Below are 23,071 nucleotides of genomic sequence, written 5' to 3'. Positions count from 1 at the left end.
TTGATACCCATCCTTTAATCTTCCCTCTGATAGAGGGGCAATTTGGTAACCTACGTCACTGTTGTATGTTTGAGCTTTGAAGCACTTTGTAGCCCATACATTTGCTTTCTGCACCTTATTTGTGAGCTGCATGGACAAGAATGTTTTTACTATTCTTTTTTTTTTGTATCAGAATAACGTCTTGAGAATGATGACATTTTCTGGACAATACCAGTGAATGGGCACTTAGCTAGGGTAGCTAAGAAATTATGTCTAATTGACTATGCTATTACCAAAATTCTGTGGACTTTACTAAGAATGCATGCCAGGGGTGAAAGAATGCAAAGTAAGCAGTAGATTTGCACCCATAAAATTGATATAACTTTTCATTTCTTTGCAACATTGATATTTGCCTTCCATTGATGAAGGCTTTGATCTTGACTGCAATTAGAAGTGCAGTGAACCAAGAGATATTAGGGGATACATACAACTTGAACCTCCTCATGCTTCCTCCTGGGGCCAACTGCACAGTGGCTTCCAACTGGGTGCAAAGAGGAACATGACTTCAATGACTTTGACTTGATTATATTATTTTTATTTGCTTTTACTTTTATCACACATAAGACTTCATTTCTGTGAATAAAATATATGGCATATGTGGTTTTCCATATAATAAAATCATTAGTTAAAGAATATTTTTGTACATTCTCTAAATGAATAAATTCAATTCTCAAGTATAAAAAAAGATATCATAAAAATTGCTAATTAGAAGTTCTAAAAGAAACCCCGAGTAGTTGGCATATAGAAGTGCTCTATAAATATTTGCTGAATGAGTGAACCAGGAGAGTTATTCATAGTAAATATGGAAATGACCAGACTCATTAACAATAAAAATTATATATAGTCCAGTGTTATTTAGCAGTGGTGTAAATAATATCCCCCTATATTAATAAAAAAAATGAACCAAAACTGAAAATAAGCAAATAAGAAATAAAATCCATTTGATAGTTTTGCTAATGATTGTAACATAATAGCTCGCATGTTAACTTTCATTGTAAATAAAATTAAATAACACAGTCCAATCTCCTATATTATGTAAATTTTTCCTCTAAAATAGTTCTGATAACTAGCTTTCACTTGAATATCTCCAGTAATGGAGAGCTCATTACTTTCATGGGAATCCATTCTATTGTTGGTAATAGCTATCCTAATGCTTTAAAAATATTACATTGACATCTATCTACCTGTAATTTCCTTTTAGAAAAAGAGAAATACTACATCTAACATAAAAGACACAAGTGTATTTTCTCTTTGGTCACAGTATTTTCAGGACATTAGAACAAAAAAAAGACCATGCATCATTTACACTGTTTGGTAAATCAATTTTAAAATTACAGCTCATGTAAATTTCAAGATGTTCTAATTAGATCTAATTGTCACTATTTTACATTAGACTTGTATACATGCCTAATGTATTTTGCATACACTATTTTACATGTATACATGTCTGATATTTTACATACATTATTTTATATTAGACTTGTATATGTCTATTGTATTTTACACACATTATTTTACATTAGACATGTATACATGTAAGTTTGCACTAGACATGTATTATGTATGTGTGTAAAATAATGCAAAATAATGTGTGTAAAATAATGTAAAATGTGAGTATGCCTGTTTTTTCACTCTGGCTCAGGCTAGCCTCTGTATGTATCACTGTGGCTTCTGTGAGGAGCAAAAACTTAATCAAACTTAGATTTCCTTTCACATTAGTTTGTAGGCTATCTAGGCTTCATGCCATTTAAGGCAGCTGTATAGCTTTTGTGTCTGGTTTTCATTTTTCTTGTCTCTTATAATCTTAAAGTAATATTTGATATTTTAAAAACAAGTTGACATCCTTAAATCAAAGATCTTAAAATATAATTGCTTTGTGAAATTTCCTGAAAATAATTTATATATTTTTAATATATATTAAACTAAACAGTTTGTCATAGGTCTGTTTTTCACAACTGAAACTCAATGCTTTACCTATGAAGTGATGAGTATGTAAACAGAAGCCTCAGCTAGAAGGATTTTCTTTTGTTTGCCAATTTGCCGGAAAATTAATGATTTTAACAATGCCATTTATATCTGGATATTATCAGCACTGTAGAAAAAAAGTTCCAGTAAATTTTGTTAGTGTAGTGTGCAGAACCATTGAAGAAACAAACACTGAATTTTTGTTTGTTTGAAATCTTATTTTTCTTTTTTCTCAGCAAAGTGTTTCAACTATGCTAAAATCAGCTCAATATTCGGTGCTATTATTTGGTTAAATTCCAAAATGAAAAGAATTTGTAGTAGAATGAGTGAAATCTATGAACAGACAAATGCAACTGACAATGTTAAGTCAAGAAAGTATTTTGTTCACTTAGTCGAAGCAAAATATTAATTTAAAAAATATGAGTTAAAGCTGAATAATCTGTATACATAAAAGCACATAGACTTTGAGAATGTGTTACATTCTTGTTGCATCACTGAGAAACCTTACATGTCTATTCTTTTGAATAGTAGAAGATGGAATTTAAATTACTCTTTAGTTTTCTCTTATAAAGCTTAACTGTCTTTAGTCTCTTCAGAGCAATGTTGAGAGATTAAGTTTCCACATCATTCTGGTTTTTCTCTTTGAACACTCTATTTTTAAAATTATCTTTCTTAAAAGATTGATCTCGTAAGATTGAATACTTTGTCCTATGTTTTATATCTTATCATTTGTCTTTTGTGAACTTCCTGTTAAAATATTTTACCCATTTTTTATTAGGTTTACTGAGTGTTTCTTATTGCTTTGTGGGACTTGTTTATACATTAACAAAAATGAATATTTTTGTTATATGTTCAGAAATATCTTCTCCGAATCTATAGTTAGCCATTTAACTCTCTTATTAATGCCTTTTGTAATCAATGTCTAATTTTACTGTAATTGAATTTATATTTTCTTGTTTAGCTAGTACATTCTGAGTCCTGTTTAAAAAATCTTTCCCAACCATAAAAAGAAGATGCTATATTTTATCTTCCAGAAACTTTTACAATTTGATCTACATATTTTGACATTGATTTTTTAGTATAGTGTGGGGCAGAACCACCTTCTAGAGCAATTTATTGGGGGAAGAAAGAGCCATTTTTGAAAAAGGAAACAAGAGCTTGTGGATTGCTGGCAATTATTTCTTTATAGATCTGAGTGGCTGTTACATTGTTATGTTCAATTTGTGATAATTCCTGATACTAGCTTGATAATTCCTGATACTATATGCTTGTGATTTGTTCATATATACATCTCTCTCTCTCTCTAAATATATATGTAAAGCCTTTATAAAAATGCATAAAAACATGTTTAATATTATATTAAAATATTCTACTTAGATGTCACAATTTTAACCCTATAAAATAAAGTAAGGTCATAATTATTTCTAAGCATTATATACCTTTAATCATGAAATTGATAATGCATTTCTTCAAAATGAGTATCTTAGTTTATTACTGATGTTAAAACAAATTGTGCTAGTATAGGTTCAGATTTCCAGCCAGTCGAAACAGTTTACATCATAATTCAGTGTGTTATCCAATTCGGTTTCTTTTCCAGGTTTATATAATTGGCATATTTCATAAGCATGTCTTTCATGCCTTAGAGAATAAAAATATTAAAAATGACAGTATACAGGATAAAAGCCTATGGCACATCATTTGACAGCACTTTTCAAGCTGACATCATCATTAATCAACATATTTGGGGCATGATTATTAGCCATTTTTTAATTTATCTTAAACTGTTATCTCCCAGCCCACATTTTACCATTTTATATTTGCCAGATATTTTGTCAAATGCTTTGCAATAACTAAAATCAAAGATACGTCAATGGAATTTACTCTGTTCTATTAAACAAGGATTCGGTTTAAAAAAGGAAATCCTTAAAACCTACCACTATTGCCTTCTCTATCACCAGTCACCATTCATCTGTTTTCCTAAGTGTTTACAGCTCACATGCTAGACTTTAAAGAAGACCTTTCTTGTTATACTTCCCAGGTTTACCAATTTCATTGTTTTTGAAATTTATGGTTTTTGTTTTTGACTGTCTTTCCTTTTTTGGCAGCTCCTTTGATAAATATTCAAAACAGCTAAGATTGCATTTATGGATAATGCCAGTCTCTGAATTTAAATGCTTCAAAAAGTTAAAGCCACTATGTCTGTATTATTATGTCTTAACCTGTCTCAGGAGCTAATTATCTATCCTCAATTCATAGTTTTGCTGCTCACAGAATTACTTAAAACTGTTGTCTTTGTGGGTAGAAATGGGCAACAAACAGTTCTATTCTTCTGTCATTAAAGAATATCTGATAATATTATGTCTTCTTTCTTCTGTTTTGCTTCTAAAATAGCTTTCAAGCTTTTTTGTTTCAACCTTATTTTGTACAAGTATTAATTTATTGCTGTTTTAGGAATGGCTGGGCCACTGCCAATTTTCCTTCTCTGGTTCATAACACATGTTGATGGACATAGCCCTCTTTTCTGGCAACTGTAATCAATACATATCTACACTTGGTTGAAGCCTATTTATCCTCTTTTCATAGATCACATGACTTCCTTGCAGGTGGTATCCCCCACCACAAGTAAAATCTGAGCTCATTAACAAGTTACTTTTAGCACTTCTTAAGATGCCTGTTACTGTTTTTGTATCAATTAGATGATTCTCCATTGTAGGCTTAAACTCATGTTACATATTATTTTCAATTTTCAGAGGTCTTAAAATTCATGGTGTCATATCTTTTTTAGTCATGGTGTCATATCTTTTTTATTTTTGAAAAAAATTAGTTTTTTAAAATATTTATATTCTATGCATTGGTCTTAGGAACTTCTCTTAGACTTACCTTAGAAACTTTTAATTTATCTCCTGTGTCTGTTAAATACTGCAAATTTTAACAGCTTTACTGATGAATAATTGATATACATTAATATATATTTTTATATATAGTACAATTTATATATAGTTGTAAATTTTATATATGTGCATATTAATGTATATCAATTATATTAATTATATATTATATTTATTTTAACATTACTCTAACATAAATATTAATATATTTATTACATAGTTTATTATTGATTTATATATTTATATAAATATATGTCAATTGTATAATTTATATATATGTATGTGTGTATATATATATGTGTGTGTGTATATATATGTGTGTGTGTCAACATGGAAATATTACCTTTTAGCTAATTATTTCTTTTCTTTTTTCTTTTTTTTTTTTTTTGAGCTGGAGTCTCACTATGTCACCCAGGCTGGAGTGCAATGACACAATCTCCACTCACTGCAACCTCTACCTCCTGGGTTCAAGAAATTCTCCTGCATCAGCCTCCTGAATAGCTGGGATTACAGGCACCTGTCACCACACCTGGCTAATTTTTGTATTTTTTTTTTAGTAGAGACCGGATTTCACCATGTTAGTCAGGCTGATCTTGAACTCCTGACCTCAAGTGATGTACCTGTCTTGGCCTCCCAAAGTGCTGGGATTACAGGCGTGAGCCACTGCGCCTCGTGTAGCTCACTAATTACTTCTTAGATTATATATAATTGGTAGATTTTCATCTGATGAGTTTATTTTCCTATCAATAACTAAACTTTGCATTTCTAAAACCACTTCATGGTTCCTTTTAGTATCCATCTATAAATGTTTTATTTTTCTCTGTTGTAACTGGTAATTCCTGTTATTTTTTAATGAATAGCATTACCTATTTTATATTTTTGAGAGGATAAAGTCTATTTTTTTTTTCCACTAGCCCTCAGTTGCTATTACTTATGGAGCTAATTAATGTTGACCTTTTGACTTTGTTGACTTTGTGGCATTGGGTTTCATTTCTGTTATTTGAAATTTTCATTTGCATGTTCTTCTTGACAATGTTCTCTCTCTTTCTGGTCTCTCTTTCTTTCTCTCTTCCTATCTCCTCTCTTCTTCCCTGTTTTTGTGCTTTATCATTTTGGGGCTTTCTCTACTCAAGTCCCACAATGCCCAATCTGAAACCGTATCTTACATTACTGGTCCTATGCCTGTGCCTGGCAGTGTTATTAGGGAATCATGTGTCTAGTCACCAAGCCAGTGAACACTTTTACTCAGTTCAAATATGCTTATTTGCTAACCTCTTTGGGCATACAGTCTTATATAAATCATATATTGATGTGAGTAATGAACTTTCTTCAGTCTCTTTTCACAAACAGTTTAGCCGTGGGCCAGTCTTGGTTTGCAACCTTGAACCAAGCTTCCTGTCACTGATAAACACAGGGAACTTACATTACTAATATTCCATAGTCACCAAATGCCCAAATGCCTTTTGTATGTTCCCTAATTCCGACTCTAGCTGGCCTCAGCTTCAGCCCTACTCATTGCTTTGCATGTTGGTTGCATTTCTTGTGCATGGAGATGCTTATCGTATTTTTCGATCCTGGCTATGTCTTTTCAATTTTCTTTTTATCTATCTTATCTAAAAATACAGTGTATTTGAAGCAGAAGGGGGTCTCAAAGCCTGAACTCATAATGCAATCTTGCCTGGAGTCTCCTTTTCAATTTATTCTTTTCATCTGATGCATATTTCTCAGCCAGTTATTAAAGGTAGTTCTAACCCTAATTGAAATTTTTTTCACCATCTGTTTTTACTAAATTAGAATCTAGGCTTATAGTCTCTGGTGGTGTTAAAACCACCCACTTGAGTGCCGTGTTTCTTCAGGAGCCATTTATCACTAGAACGGAAACTCCATGACCTCTCTCAACCACCCACTAAATTCCTCTTTTCTCTGACTTACTGACTTACAAATCACAAGGCAAAAATAACTGTTAGTCCAGAGTGCTAGTTTCATCAATTTATTCAGATTCTCTATTGTAATTTATCAGTCTAAGAACACACATAAAATGGACACAGAGCACAAACACTGTATATCTTGACAGTATACATGTGCACATACCACATACTACACACATGCAAACATACAGGGGGAAGAATATCTGTGCATGTGTAAGAGAGAAGAAAAGAGTGGGGGAGGAAAAATGCATGGAGGATGGGAGGGGTGGGAAAGGGAGGAGAGGGCACAGAAGAAGAGAGAAGGGGAATGAAGAAACAGCATTGTCAATGTTTCCAGACTAGCAAGAGTTGTATAATAAGTACACATCTTTCCAGTTACTTCAACGATACATTAGTTATTTGCTAGATGTTTTAGGCTCTGTTATCTCTAGGTAAGAGTTCTTCTTAGGAACTAAGAATTTATGTCTATTCAACATCTCCACCTCTTCTAAGTCCTCTTCAACGTCCGATCGCTTTCTTTGAGCTACTACGATACACCGGGAACATTTTTGCCCTCTTATATACCACATTCCAGAGGTTGTTGCAATGAAAGAGGTATCATTATTAATCCGTGGATCAATAGAGGTTACACATTTCACGAGCCAAGTAAACAAAGTAATCAACTTCCCCAAATTACATTGTGTGATAGACCAAAGAGGAAAAGGGAACTTTTCATCGATCTTTCTACCATGTTCCTCATGAAAGACTGACCTTTGCCCTCCCCTTGAGGTTACTCACTATAGAATTCTCTCCACATATACTTCTGCTAAGAAATACTTTTTGACTTATATTTCTTCTGATTTTAGATTTTTGCTTTTCTTAAAGTTGACAGTAAATTCTATTTTCCTAATAGTAATAAGATAAATGGGATTAAGCAGCTGTGTGTTAATTGCTTGCTTGCTGAAAGACTGAAATGCAGCAAAAAATAAGTAACTTAAGAAAATTTACTTTGGGACATTCATTAGCAAAACAAAGAAAATATTCTAAATTTCACCAATCAATTGAACATTTTCCCACCTGTTACCTCATTGTATTAATTGCTTTTGGTAATACATAGATAGAACTCTATGCAATTGGCTGTAAAATTTCTTCAGAGTTTGGAACTGTATGTCTAACAGGTAAGAAAATACATTTGCCATCTCTCAATAACTGAGTGTATTGTTGTCCCCAAAATTAACCTAAAGCTCTTCCAAAATTTTATAGAATTCTACGTAAAATCAGAAGATGAATGATATATGACAATAGGCAATATTATATATTAATACAACAATAGGAAAAAATAACATATATTAAAAAACACACATTACAATGCAGGTATAACTAACTCATTGTTAGTGAAGAGATTATCAGGAAGCGGTCCCAAGAGGTATTTCAGACTAGAATCTTCAGGATACCAATCCTGAGATGGAAAATAGCAAATAGGAAGTTAATGAGGAGTGTTTTGGGGATGAAAACCTGTGGAAGAGAAAGGAGTGAAACATAAATTAGTCACAGGGAGAAGTTTAGGTGAAATGCAGTTTCAATAATGTCTGACCAATCCCTGCAGGGAGCTCTGAGACTGTGAAGAACCTTAGCGTTTTCAGAGGTTGGGGCAGGGTATGGGCCCTTTATAGTCCTGGGATTGACTAGTCATTGCATTTGCACAATCCCATGATGGTGTATCATCTACATGTGCCTCTTTTTAACCCAGAAAATTCCTGAAGAGGAATTAGAGCTAAGTACTGTATGGTACAAAGAATATTCTTGTAAAAGTGTGAATTGAATATATGAGAATAGAGACTGAGAAGTAGTTATATCATCTGCAAATATATTCTTTTTATTTATTTATTTTTTTATTTTTTGAGACAGAGTCTCACTCTGTTTCTCAGGCTGAAGTGCAGTGGCACAATCTCGGCTCACTGCAACCTCCATCTCCCAGGATTATCCTGCCTTAGCCTCCTGAGTAGCTAGGACTACAGGCATCCACCACCACATCTGCCTAATTTTTTGTATTTTTAGTAGAGGTAGCGTTTCACTGTATTAACCAGGACGGTCTCAAACTCCTGACCTTGTGATCTGTGCGCCTTGACCTCCCCAAATCCTGGAATTACAGGCATGAGCCACTGCAGCCGGCCCTGCACATATATTCTATAGGCAGCACACATATAACCTATGCACACACATACACTAGATACACAAATTTTTCTAAATGTTCTGTGAGATATGATTTAGATATAGTGAAATGTACAGATTTGAATCTGTATTTACGTTTAGAAATTAATCTTGGGCAGGGATTGACAAACTTCAATCCTCTGTCCAGTCACAAGTTTTTGATAATGACACTTCATTACAACATGCCCACACACTTCCATTTATGTATTGTCTATGGCTGTTTCATACTACAATAGAAAATGGCAGTTTTCACAGAGGCAGTGTGGTCTACAAAGGCAAAAACAGTTAGTATTTAAACTTTTACAGAAAATGTTTGCTGACCCTTGATCTAAGGTTTGCTATTTTCAAATAATACCAATTCATGTGTAAAGTAAGACCACAGCATCATATATTTCATGTTCAGACTCTTACCCTTTGGACTACTGTAGTCTCATATTTTACTTCCACATTTATTATAAGCCCTGTAATTCATCATTACTATTTTGTAAACACTCAATTATCTTTTAAATAAATTTTAAAACATAAATATTTTATAGGTACTTAACATGTTTAACATTTTAAGCATTCATTCCTTCATGTAAATATGAGTTTTAAACTGGTAAAACTTCCTTAAAGTATAAAAATATACTTTTATTTTTATAGTATACACATAGGAGTGAAGAATTCTCCCAGCTTTTGTCTTGAATATTGTGTTATTTATATATTTAACAGATTTTTTTTGCTGGACATAGCATTTCAGGCTGCCGGCTTTTTTTGTCTTTCCTTTTCATCATGTTGGATAGGTTGTTCTGTTGTCATTTGGCTTGCATTATTTCTGCTGAGAAGTTGTAACCCTGTGAAAACCTTGAAGATTTTCTCTTTAGCATTGTTTTTCAGCAAATAATTATAATTTGCCTTAGTGTATTTTCCCTTATGTCTATCTTGCCTGGAACTCAATCAGCTTCTCCCATATCTGGGTTTATATATTTCAACCATTATTTCTTCAAACATATTTTATTCTGACCCAATCTCTGTCTTCTCTGCTCTTACTATTACACTTGCATGATTGTTAGGCCAGTTATCAGTGTCTCACAACTTACTGGAATGCTGTTTATTTTTTAAGCCTCGTTTTTCTTCTCTGAGCTTAATTAAGATTCCTTATATGACCCTACATTCATCTGCTGTTAAACCCATCCATTAAATTATCTACTTCATATGCAAATTTTAGTCCTAAAATTTCCATTGTGTTCTCTTTTGTTACTTTTCACCTTCGACACTTAGTATGCATTTCTCTAATGTTTATATGTTTTATTAAATAACGGAATGAGTGACTACTGTTTTAAAGTCCTGGTCTGCCAATTTCATCATTTCTGTTATTTCGGGGTACATTTCTATTGATCGATTTTTTTTCCTCTGGTTCTAAGACACATTTTCCTGCTTGTCCAAATGTCTAGTATATTTTTCAATTTATATACTTGACATTATGGGTGCAACGTTTTTCAGTTTCTAAATGTTTATGACTTATCATATGGAGTGTTGAATTTTGTTCAATCAAAGTATTAATTTGTGGGTCAGATTTATCTTTTTCAGTAACCTTTGTTCAGATGTGTCCAGACCAGCCCTCAATCTAGGACTAAAATATCCCTACTTACAATGCATGATTTTTACGGAATGTCTATTAAATCCCTGGATGGATTTAGCAAGTTTTCTCAATTTTGTTTATTCTGAAATCAATTTTTCCCCGCTCTGTGCAACATCTGGTTATTGTTTATTTCAGAACTCCCTTTACCTGGTGTTGTGCAGTCTTGATCTGAAAGTACACTGCGCAGTATTGCTTCTGAGTCTAGATTCCAGAGACTCATTGATGACTCTCATGTAGATTTCCAAAGCTCTTTACACAGCTGTGCCCTCTCTGGGACTCTGTCTTGTGAATTCCAGCTTCTTCAGTAGCTTTGAATTCTTATCTGTCTCCATTTCAGTGACACTGCTGCACTGCTGAACTCTGTTTGGGATCATCTTCCACGTGCCATGATCCAGAAAGTGAAGCTGACAGAAAGCCAGGAATTTGGCAGGGTTCACCTTATTTGTTTATCTTCTTTTATGGGTCACGTTCTGTACTGCCCATTGTCCAGTCCCTAAAACAGTACTTTATTTTTATTTTGAGACAGAGTCTTGCTCTGTCTCCCAGGCTGGAGTGCAATGGTGTGGTCTTGGCTCACTGCAACCTCCACCTTCTGGGTTCAAGTGATTCTCCTGCCTCAGCCTCCTGAGTAGCTGGGATTACAGGCACCCACCATGATGCCCAGCTAATTTTTGTATTTGTATTAGAGATGAGATTTCAGCATGTTGGCCAGTCTGGTCTTGAACTCCTAGCCTTGTGATCCACCCGCCTCAGACTCCCGAAGTTCTGGGATTACAGGCATGAGCCACATGCTCAGCCAAACAGTTATTTTATATATATTTTAGTTTTGTAATTTTTTAGAAAGCTATTCTATCATAGCTTTAAGCAAAAATCGGCCATATAAACATTGTTAAATGAATGAAGTATCTGTGATGATTTATCAAATGATTATTATGAAAGTCCTCATAGAATAAATTATTTTGCCAGCCTTTAAATTTCTTATGTAAAAAATAGTACATACATTTTGATATACTGTACATTGGATAATCTATTAAATATTTTCCTATCATTTATTCTCTTTAGTTGTTGAACTCACTTAAAAATTATAGTGCCTCTTAGCACTAACATTATCCCATATTTTCTTTAACTTATTTTGTGTACAACCCTAGTTATTTTAAATATTACTATAAATTAGGAATATTAGCGCATTTTTCTAACAAATGTTTTTACAAATTTACAAATCAGTTATTATATTTTGCCATAAGAGATTTAACTTTGTTTAGTATCTTATTTTTTCTAGAAATATGACTTTCAAGAGATATTGGCTGCATATCTTCTAAGGGTTAAATAAACATACTGCCTGATTTCCTATATACCTCCCTGTACCTCTCAGTTGTACAGGAAATTAATGTAAGGTTAGGCTCATCTTGAGAACTGCCAATATTTTTCTACTCAACTTCACAAGAAAAAATGTATTTTAGAATTATGTATAATTGCTTGTTTTTAATTTACAATTGCTAATGATAAAGCTTACACAAAGGAAAAGAAATTGGATAGTGTCATATATTTTTCTCATGATTTTAGCTGAAGAGTTTATGGTAAATTGATCAACCCTCAGCCAATTAGACTTTGACATGTACTAATAAGATCTGATTGAGGAATTATGAAGACATTTGCTCAGGAGAAAATGAGCACATAATTACACCATAAAGAGGTTAAAGAATCAATGTTACCCAGCTGGAAGAATATTAGTTGAAGTCCCAATGGCATCTATAAAGGATACTTCATAATATATCTGTGAAATAGAACATTGCCAAGGCCAATTAAGATATGTACAATATTCCGTCAGTTGTACAACCTCAGATTTTAATATTCATTTTCCCATCTTGCCTCTGTCCATCTTCAGGTGCTGGGGGATGGTCTCCATCAGACAGTGACCATTATCAATGGCTTCAGGTTGACTTTGGCAATCGGAAGCAGATCAGTGCCATTGCAACCCAAGGAAGATATAGCAGCTCAGATTGGGTGACCCAATACCGGATGCTCTACAGTGACACAGGGAGAAACTGGAAACCCTATCATCAAGATGGGAATATCTGGGTAAGTCATTGGCAAGAAAGCAAAGAGACAGAATTGGGTTGGAAATATTAAAAAATGGTACAGGATTTACTAAGTATATACAGTTATCAATATTTATCTACTAAAAATCATTGAGAAACTATTTATTAATCCTTGTTGACGGTGAAAGTTTCTTTAGGCTATAATTTCTATCCATGGGTTAAGGCAATGATTCTCAATCTGGATTATGAATGTGAATCAGCTGAAGAAGTTTTAAAGCACATAGATGAAAGGCACACCCAGATCAATGAGACCAGAATCATATAAGTTGAAACAGTGATTAATGATACTAATAACTTTGATGAAGACAGTAATCTGCAACTGAAGGAAAATGTTGAAATTATGAAGAATATAATTTAGAGAAGTAGGAGCAGTGATACATGTTAATAAAAGAAATTGTCCATCTTATAATAGTGTCTTAAACTCTTATTACTGATCTATATTCACTTTATTCCTCTATTATGAGAGAATAGACCTTAACTCATTTGTTCTTAAAACATCTCTATGAACTTAAAAAATTGTGTGTGTTCATTCACCACATAATCATTTGAATAGATTATTTAACAGTAAAATTTAAGTGTTCTATTTTAGTTCAATTATTTTAAAAAGCAGCCATAACAAAAATCGAGTAATGTCATCAATATTAAACCAGAAGAATAACAAGAAGAGGAAGATGAGGAAAAGGACAGGAAGAAAGGGGAAGGGGCAGGAGAAGGAAGAGGAAATATTCAAATTGTATCCGTCACAGTAGTAGGCAGAGTGCTGGGTATTTTCAACTTTATTATGAATCACTATTGTAAACTTTACTTTAAACTTTTTATTTTAAAAGTCTTTATATTTTTAAAGACTTTTATATTTATATTTTAAAATAAAAAGACTTTTAAAATAGACTTTATATTTTAAAAGTTCCCAAGTATTTTTGGTAAGGAGCAAGAGTTTATAATTTCTAGCTAAAGTGGATGTTCATTTCCAAAGCAGTATGTGAAATAAGGAATTAACGTCCTGATAATAAAACGCGTGTCTGCTTAAGTAGAATTTTAGAAATAACTGCTTTCAAGTCATAATTATATAGAATGTTTGTATATTAGGATGTATAAGTTATACAAAGCAAGTAGTGGGAAAAATGCCTCCTTATAAAAAGTCTTCATCTCATAAAGATAATTCGAATGCTTAGGCATAATTTATAGAAAAGTGATTATCAAGCCTGAATACACAGTGGAATTAGACAGAGACCTTTAAAGCATGTAGGCCTTTGTGTCCCAACTTCAGAGACTTGAATTTAGTTGGTCTAAGGTGCAATCTGGGCTTTGAACTTTTAAAGTTCCTCCAGTGATTCTGATGTACAGCGAACACTGAGAATCTTATTTTAGATTGGCTTTCAGTCTACAGGTAGGAAGGGAGTAGAGGAAGTTTATGCTGAAAAGCAATAGTAGAACAGAATATCTGAAAGTGTTTCCCTTAAAATTTGGCAGAGAGAGAGGGGAAGAGGGAGGAGGACGGGAGGATGGGGGCTGAAGAAATCAAGTGACCGACCAACCAAACAGCGGACCGACCAACTGAGAGTAAACAGTTAAGGCTTAGATCACAAACTCTTCTAATAACCAAAGAGTCATTGTCCTCTAACTCTTTGTGGTTTCTAAACTGAGATCAAATTAGCATGTTGGTAAAATTACTTGAAGGGTTACAAGTCAGACTCTGAAGTATCCTTCACATTTTTGTGTTTGTAATGTCTTCATCTCAGAATTAAGAGTGTTCAAATCCTCTCCTCTCATAATGTGCCAAGATAGTAGTAATAAAGATGCTGCCAAAATACTTGAACTTTAAAGTATCTATCAAATACTGAACAGTTAGGGGTGGCTAAATGCAGAGACATAAGGAAAAAAAAACTGAAGAGGATAAAATTGCTCAGGTTGTCTTGGACTTCTTTATTTTGAGATTGAGTTTTGCTCTTGTTGCCCAGATGGGGAGTGCAATGGCACAATCTTGGCTCACTGTAACCTCTGCCTCCCAGGTTCAAGCAATCCTCCTGCCTCAGCCCCCCAAGTGGCTGGAATTATAGGTGACCACCACCACGCTCAGCTAATTTTTGGTATTTTTAGTAGAGATGGAGTTTCACCAGATTGGCCAGACCGGTCTGGCACTCCTGACCTCAAGCGATCCACCTGCCTGGGTCTCCCAAAGTGATGGGATTATAGGTGTGAGCCACAGCACCCAGCCCTGAACTCTTGATATTACACAAAATACTAATGGTTGAGTCAGGGAGACAAGGCTGTCATGTAGTGAAAATAGTACAACTTGTGACGGTATGTTGGGTCTACTTATAGGGCTCTCCATCTTTTCTTAAGGTGATAAAGGGTGCATTTCTATTGTCTTCTACTTTTTCTGGTGTTTATTTTGTTTCTTCCTTTCAAATAATATGTTTCTTATTAAAATTCAATGTGCTGTGTAATGAGTGATGAGTGATTATTTCTATAAGAAATTAGTAGTGAGATAATTATAAAATGTTAAAAATCAAAACAACTTGGAGACTGTATTCGTCTGTTCTTGTACTGCTGTAAAGAAATTCCTGAGACTGGGTAATTTATAAAGAAAAGAGTTTTAATTGACTCACGGTTCCACAGGCTGTATAGGAAGCATGACTGTGGAGGTATCAAGAAACTTACAATCATGGCAGACAGTGAAGGGGAAGCAAGCATGTCTTACATGGCTGGAGCAGGGGAAAGAGAGAGACAGGGGTGTCCTACACTTTAAACAACCAGATCTCCTGAGAACTCATTTACTATCAGGAGAAGAGCAAGGGGGAAGTCTACCCCTATGATCCAATTACCTACTATCAGGCCCCTCTTCCAACGTTGGGGATTACAATTTGTCATGATTTTGGTTGGGACACAGACCGGAACCATATCAGAGATAAAATCTAAGTACTGCAAAATATATTTAAGTACCAGTAAGCCTGCAACATAATGATTACATTATTTAATAATCTATGAAAGAAATGTTTTAATCCTTAGTAATGCCGAAAAAAATGAGTCCATTGCTTTGATGCATTCTAAAAGAGAAAGTTCACTGACTTCCAAAAATTCTTGAATATTTTAGGGCAATGTCTTACCATGCATTAAGTGATTAAAATTTAGCATTTATAAATTTCAACAAAAAGTACTTTTGGGGATTAAGTTTATTAAAAATGCTATTCAATACTAGAGTTGTAAAATCCACTGCTACTTAACATTATGTATATTGGACTTGAAGAGAATTTTGATTTAGAGAATATTGAATGGCTTTTTGATGGAGAACACCTTATAAGATGTAAGGTTTGGTGTAGTTTTGAAATTGTTTTTACTATCTATTTTATAATAATTGTTTACATGAGAAATATAGAAGATAATGTATATTCAATCCCAAGATTCTTATTTTAAACAAATGTTCATGGTTGTGATTTCTGTGATTGTTGGGGAAATGGGCAACATGAGTAATTTTTTATAATATTCTTTTTAAATATCCATATGGACATTCTGACTTATTTTATCACTATTGGATAATATATTAAAATAAGCAAAGAACAAGTCATTTATAAGCAAATTATGACAGTTTCACAAGGTTTTAGAGTCATGAATCTTGCATTATGGATTGAGAGTGGCTCTTGAAAAGATTCCTAAAGAATGATTTATCTGAATATTTAATATTCAAAGATCTGAGTTCCTAAATGGGTTTAACTAGTCAAACCTTCCATTCCTTTTTGATGATACTGAACATAATAGAATTCTTTATACTTTATCTACAATATAATTTCCTTCTATTTAGAACTTCTTTTCCAATGCAAAAGGTAAATAAAATTGCCCAAATAGTCATTACATCTACATATTCCACAAACTCTACTTTGCATGATTACCTTGAAGTGTTTTCAGGTTTCCTAAGTATAATCTGTTAGAGAGAGAGGAAGTATTCTATACAGCATTTTGTATCAAAAGTCCATTAAACATTACATTAAATAAGAATTCCAGCAGGCTTTTGCTAAGAGGCCACATTCAGTTTTGCTTGGGAAATTCAATTACTGGATTTCGAATGCAGATATTCAGAGCCAAAATAGAAAACTGGAGTAATAGCAGTGAACGCTTTCTTTACACACCACTATTATTTTGTAGGATTGTAATGCACTACAAATTTACCAGTCATATGAACACAGTTTTTGTTTTACTTTAAAAAAATTTCCTAATCATGAAAACATGCTTGTGTATTCTGAGTTATTTTTAAAAACAGTTTTTACCCCTGTTTTTAATTATAAGTGGGTATTAGACTGAAATTCATTACCCCTGCACCTATTAGTTGGAGAATTCTACAGATCAGAACTGTTTTATTGTATTTAAATTACATGGTTAGATACTTATCAGGAATATAGGGATAAATAAGTTCATATTCTCTAAGAAATATCAAATAGATTGCTTATTTTCAAAACCTAGATCTCTTTATCAATATATGCTTTTCCCATATACATATGCACATACATAAAGCTTCATTGTTTCAGTAAATTTAAAACATTTCAAAAATCTAGAAGGCAAATACAGCAGTTAGCAGATACATTTATGAAACATTTTGATTTTCTGAATATCAAGTCATAAGCTGGACCATGTATTCTCTACTTTCTTTTTAATCAAATATTCCATCAACCAATATTTATAAAATAAAAGTTCACAAAACATCCTTTTGGATTAGTCCATAATTAGTCATTTGGCAAGTGAAAGCCAAGATATGGAGTCAAAATGTCTGAATTCATATATCTTGTGTCATTTGTTTGTTTTATAAACTTGGAGATTTGACTTTATTTCTCTGTTATACAAATTTCTAATCTGAGAAAATAGATCCACTTCACCTCTTTTTACTCCTATTCATGATTGAAAATATCTGACAATATTTTAGATTAAGGAAATGTTACTTAAAGTTGGAGGTAGAATGTGTGCAAATCTCTGTCATAATTTCTGATTAACAAACAGTAAATACATATCTAGATAGTGCCTTGCAGGCTGGATCAGTGAAGCATGACTGGCAGACCTAGCTCTGTGCCAGGTGCCATTGCAGTGCCTGTAGCAAATTATCTGTTACCATAATGATGGCCTTGTGTCCAATGAGCCATTTAAAGGGACACTGTTTAAAAATGAATGGATTATTCTGTCCTATCTTTTCAACCATTTGTTACAGTGGTTGCACTAATTTTCCAAATCACTTCAAAATCTGTTCCCAGTATAAATATAAAACATAAATGCCATTGTTTTACAGTTCAATGGTGTACTTAAATTTTTTCAAAATATCTATCATTTTTTTCTCCATATGAAAGTGAGGAAGACAACCATCCCATCTCCGGCTTCTACATCTTCCATTGGATACTAACTTCTCATTCACTTACGACACGAATGTGATTCTTTACACCAATGGACGAGTATTACCCTTGCTTCTTTATGTAAACATGTGCATTGTTTCTGCCATTCGTTATTTGGGTAAAGGATCAGGCAGGCATATTCAAAATAATTTTATAGATAGCTTATTGAGAAATAAAACACATCAGAATAATCTGCATCAAACACTTTCTAAAATTACCTTTGATATAAATGGGGTAAAAATCTTCAGGTCTTGTATAGAAGAAAACAATTTCCAAGGTGATTTCAGAATAAGCTTCTTATTTTTCTGAAATAGATTTTTCTGTTTACACTCCTCTTAGGCTGGATAATATTTTTAAAGTCTCATGAATTTTAATAAGTCTAGTGGATATTCCAGATCCTTTTGCATATACCGTAATGCCTCTACTAGTGAATTTTGATCACCTTTCTAAATACACATTTGTATGGTGAGATTCTAATCTAAAAAGTCATGAGGTTTCTTGGGACAATTTATGAGACTCAATATTCTACATAAATAGAACGGTTCTAACAAATATGGTTATGCATTTAATATTTTTCCAAAATTTGGAAGATAAAAATAAGATGCTATTGATAATATTGAATATATCACTGGAATATATTATTAGATAAATATATCACTGGCATATATTATTAGATAAAGGAAAATGTTATAATCTTGCAGTATTTCTTACAGGCTGTGAAATAACAGTATATAGTTCTATCCACTCAGTGTGGAAGTTGCTTTCCTCTCCTGGATTCCATCTTTCTGGATTCTCTCACTCAGTGTGAGAGTTAGCTCTTTCTCTCACCTTCTCCTGTTTTTCTCTCTTTCAATAAATCACTTTCTACAGAAAAACAGAAACAACAACCAAAAAACCAGTATATAGTTTTATACAGTATTGTGTATTTTTCATCTATGAGATAAATAGGATATATGCAATTATTCTAATTTTTAAAGTATCCCTGAAAGAAGGGTTGTTGTCAATTTTACTACTATTCCCAGGTATTTTACTTTACATTTAACTCAATGCTAATTTATTTAAGCATATCAAGGTTGATTTAGGTTACATGAGGCTAAATAACTCCAAGTAAATACAAATGCATGTAATGTGTTGATAAATGGGTACCTGCAAATAATTTGAATAAGATATCAAGCTCCTTCTTTCAAAATGAATGTTTCTACTCTGCTCAAGTGGAAACTTAGAGGAGTACTAGTACACTTATTTTGGGGAATTTAGAGCACAGTAAATCGTGCTTATTTTGTGGCTGAAGACTCCTGAGAGGCAGGGAAATGAGTAGTTCACTGTTATACTCTGGAGTCAGATCACCTAGGCCAACCATACAGTTTTGGTAACACAGATCTGTGTGTCTTCATGCAGATTCCTTAAGCTTTCTGTGCCCAAATTTCCTGATCTGTAAAATGGGTCTAGTCACTTACCCGAACAGTATTTACCTCAATGGAGGTTGTAGGTATTAAAAGAACGAGTCACACAAAGGGTTTAGAGCAAGGTCTAGAGCATATTAATCACTCAATTATTTTATTATTTTGTGATTTCCAGGTGCATTAACATAGTATGTTGGCTCTTTCCTTGAAAATTAAAAATAGTCTGTTCCTTCCACTTTATAATAACCTTTCTCTATTAGTGTATTGGCATGTGTGCTGTATTACATACATCTGTGCTTCCTGGCCTGCAATAAGGACTGACTCATTTGTTAGTATAATTGAGAATGCTAATTTGTGCCATTCAAATTATGGGCCTACTCATTATCACATCGAGTCCCATGCATTGCCATGTGAATTGTTCCTGGAAAGTTTTTTCAGATACACATTTTTAAATGAAACTTCAGTGAAAATATTACTAGGATGTTTTCATTAGATTTAGTTTAATAATAAATTCACTTGAGAAAGTGCATTAACTTTGGAAACAAATAATCTATTTTTGTCTATAGTAACTCTCTATGTCTTGTTAGGCCAGTTGAAAGGGTAGGATAAGCAGACTCCGCAATAGGCTTACAAGTATTAACGAAAACAGTTTATGCTGGTTAGCCATGAAAGGAGAAACCAGCTGCACGAGAGCACCCAGGAGCTTGTCAGAGATACAGAAACTTAGAGGCCTAACCCGGACCTACTGATCAGAATCTACAATTTAGCAAGATTCACAGGTGATTCATATACACCTTCAAGACAGAGCCTGTTGCTTTTGATATTTGAAGAACTCTCACGAGAAAGAGGAAAGAGCATCAGCTTTTGTGTTTCCAAATTGGAAGGTAGAATTAGAAGTAGAATTTACAGTGCAAATTGCAGACAGATTTTTCATGAAAAAAGAGTGAGCTTTGATACATAGGCACTCACTGAGCACCTACTATTTATTGAGGCTGGGGATAAACAGACCAGAACACAATTACTGTCTTCTAGGGCTGAATAAACTAGTGATGAGGCTAAATATACATATCTATAAGCATAATGTATGACTGTGTGTTCAGATGGAGTGGTGCTTGTCTCGGTTGTTTCAGGAACACAAAGGAAGATGTCTTATTCAGAGTGGTTGGAGTCAGAAAAGGCTTCTTGAGGAGCGACCTACTACTGACTAAGTAGATAAAGAGTTGGTCACTTACAGAAGAGGGGCAGGAAGTCATTCCGTGAATCTTCTGCTGAAATAGGTAGGAATAGAGAGTAGGACTCTATAAATAACTGTTTTTCCCGACTTTCTGACATGCAACAGAATAAAAAGCTGACCTTTATTTATCTATTGAGAGACAGAGTCTCACTCTGTTGCCCAGGCTGGAGTGCAGTAGAGCAATTTCAGCTCATTGCAACCTCTGCCTCCGAAGTTCAAGTGGTTCTCCTGCTTCAGCCTTTAGAGTAGCTGGGATTCATGCCTGCTAATTTTTGTATTTTTAGAACAGACGGGGTTTCACCATGTTGGCCAGGCTGATCTTGAACTCCTGGCCTCAGGTGATCCACCTGCCTAGGCCGCCCAAAGTGCTGGGATTATAGGCGTAAGCCACCACACCCAGTTAAAAGCTTTTAAAATTAAAAAATCTGAAATTATATCCTGTGAATCAGTAATGCTTAATTTATATAAATGTAAATATCTAATTTTGGAAGAACTTTGGAGTTTATGCTGTCTTCTGGGACACGTGTTTTTATCTCTGTACCATTCATCACACAGAGCTCACTGCTGAGCACAAAACAGATGTTTATGAGTTTACAACTGAATTGAAGTATCTCATTTGGTAGATGAAAATTCTCTGAGGCTGAGAACCACGATGTCATTTAAATTGGAACCTCAAATCCAGGTATACTGACTTTACTACTCAATATGACGCCAAATACTTACTTTGGTTCAGCAAGTTCCATTACTATAATGAACTCATGCTCATTTTGACTAATTGAAAAACCATTGAATACATACACGATATTTATAAAACAAGATACCATGGGCTCTGGACTGGACTTCAAATATGTAAACCCTGCGCCAACACTTACTCATGGTGTGCATTTAACCACATTAATCAACCTTTTATGGGCCTTAGTTGCCTTAGGTGCAAAACGGATATAATTGTGTTTACCTTATAGGGTTTTGTGAGAATTAAATAAATTAATCAAAAATAAATTGTTTAGAACAATGCCCCATAATATAGTCTCTTCTTCCTCTTGTCTTACTTTCTCCTATTTATCATTATTATTATGAATATTACTATTAATGTTTATAGAATACTATATTAAAAGTGATGTAAAGAATGCAAGTAAGTAGTTGATAATAGGTCTAGCCTTGAGAATAATAGATTTTAATTGCAAGGACAGCAAAAATCTCTGCAGTAACTTTAAACAAAAACGTAGGTCATCTTACACAGCTTTTAGATGCTTATGCCCCTGGACACTGTGAAGATACCCATTCTATGCGTTTCACTTATGCATACTGTTTTGCCAGGTAACTAATTCAGTCAGTGTTGACTTTTGAGAGAGAGCTAATAGAATGTTAAAATGTCTTGGCAAATAAATTTGGTTTGCTTGAGTTAACTAGCTTAATTATAGGCTGCTGTGAAATGATCATTCTGGCAAAAAGATCTAGTGCTGATAGGCTGTCTGAAAGGTTTATTAGCCATCTATGTCTTTCCAGGAGCCTAGAGCAAGAGTAAAGCACAGACTCTGGCTTCTAGAAATGATTGTGTCAGTTTTCACATGAAAATAACCTTAGAGATAAAAGTCTGCATTTCTCCGATGAGCTTCACCAATATATTTTGATGCGACAGTGAATGGGCCTATTGTCATTGCCATTTAAATGCTTTATAATGATATTAATATGCAGCTTTGAAGATGTGTATGGAAACTCTCTTGTGATTTTGCAGAGAAATTCAGAAAACTTCACCTGCACAAATTAATAAATGATAACAGCCAACCAACATTTATTGGGGGTTCCTTAAGTGGTTAATGTGCTTTATATCATTTAATCTTCAAAACTAACATGTGAGGATATAGATTATTATTTTTATTATTAAGTCTTATTTTTGGCTGCAGAAATTGAGGATTAGAGAAAGTACAACTTTCCCTGGGGCACATGGTGAGACTGAGTAGTGAATGTATTAACTAATTTATTGTGGCAATCATTTCAAACTGTATCCCTACATGAAAGCAAAAATATATATTTTTAATGGTCAAATAAATATCACATTTCCTGTTTTAAGGAATATACTCCCCCCGACCCCACAAAACAAACAAACAAAACTAAACTAATCAAACAGTGGAGCTAGGATAGGAAACCAGAGCTGCCTAACTAACCAGCCTATGCTCCGTGCCACTATGGCCCTGGTCAGCCATTCCCTTCACAGGCCATGTGAAACTTAGTGATCTCTGCATTTGAGCCATAATATAGTGCTTATATATAAGATGTTGGTATTTTATTTTATTTATTTATTTTTTTGATGGAGTCTTGCTCTGTCACCCAGGCT

The 23,071-nt window shown here is 33.7% G+C and overlaps 1 protein-coding gene across 1 annotated transcript in view; it reads left to right on the top strand.

The window, feature by feature from the left end:
- Positions 1 to 23,071, top strand: part of CNTNAP2 (contactin associated protein 2) — a 1,621,124-nt gene that overhangs the window by 49,719 nt on the left and 1,548,334 nt on the right. Inside the window, exon 2 of the mRNA XM_064372470.1 lies at positions 12,517 to 12,710. Within this exon, the coding sequence (XP_064228540.1) occupies positions 12,517 to 12,710 (194 nt within the window). The remainder of the gene's footprint in view (positions 1 to 12,516; positions 12,711 to 23,071) is intronic.

This window comes from Aotus nancymaae, unplaced genomic scaffold (genome assembly GCF_030222135.1).
Source record: "Aotus nancymaae isolate 86718 unplaced genomic scaffold, 86718_ANA_hifiasm-v0.15.2.pri h1tg000002l, whole genome shotgun sequence".
Classification (NCBI taxonomy): domain Eukaryota; kingdom Metazoa; phylum Chordata; class Mammalia; order Primates; family Aotidae; genus Aotus; species Aotus nancymaae.
The sequence above is the reverse complement of the archived record's forward strand: the minus strand, read 5'-3'. Positions and strand labels throughout refer to the sequence as shown.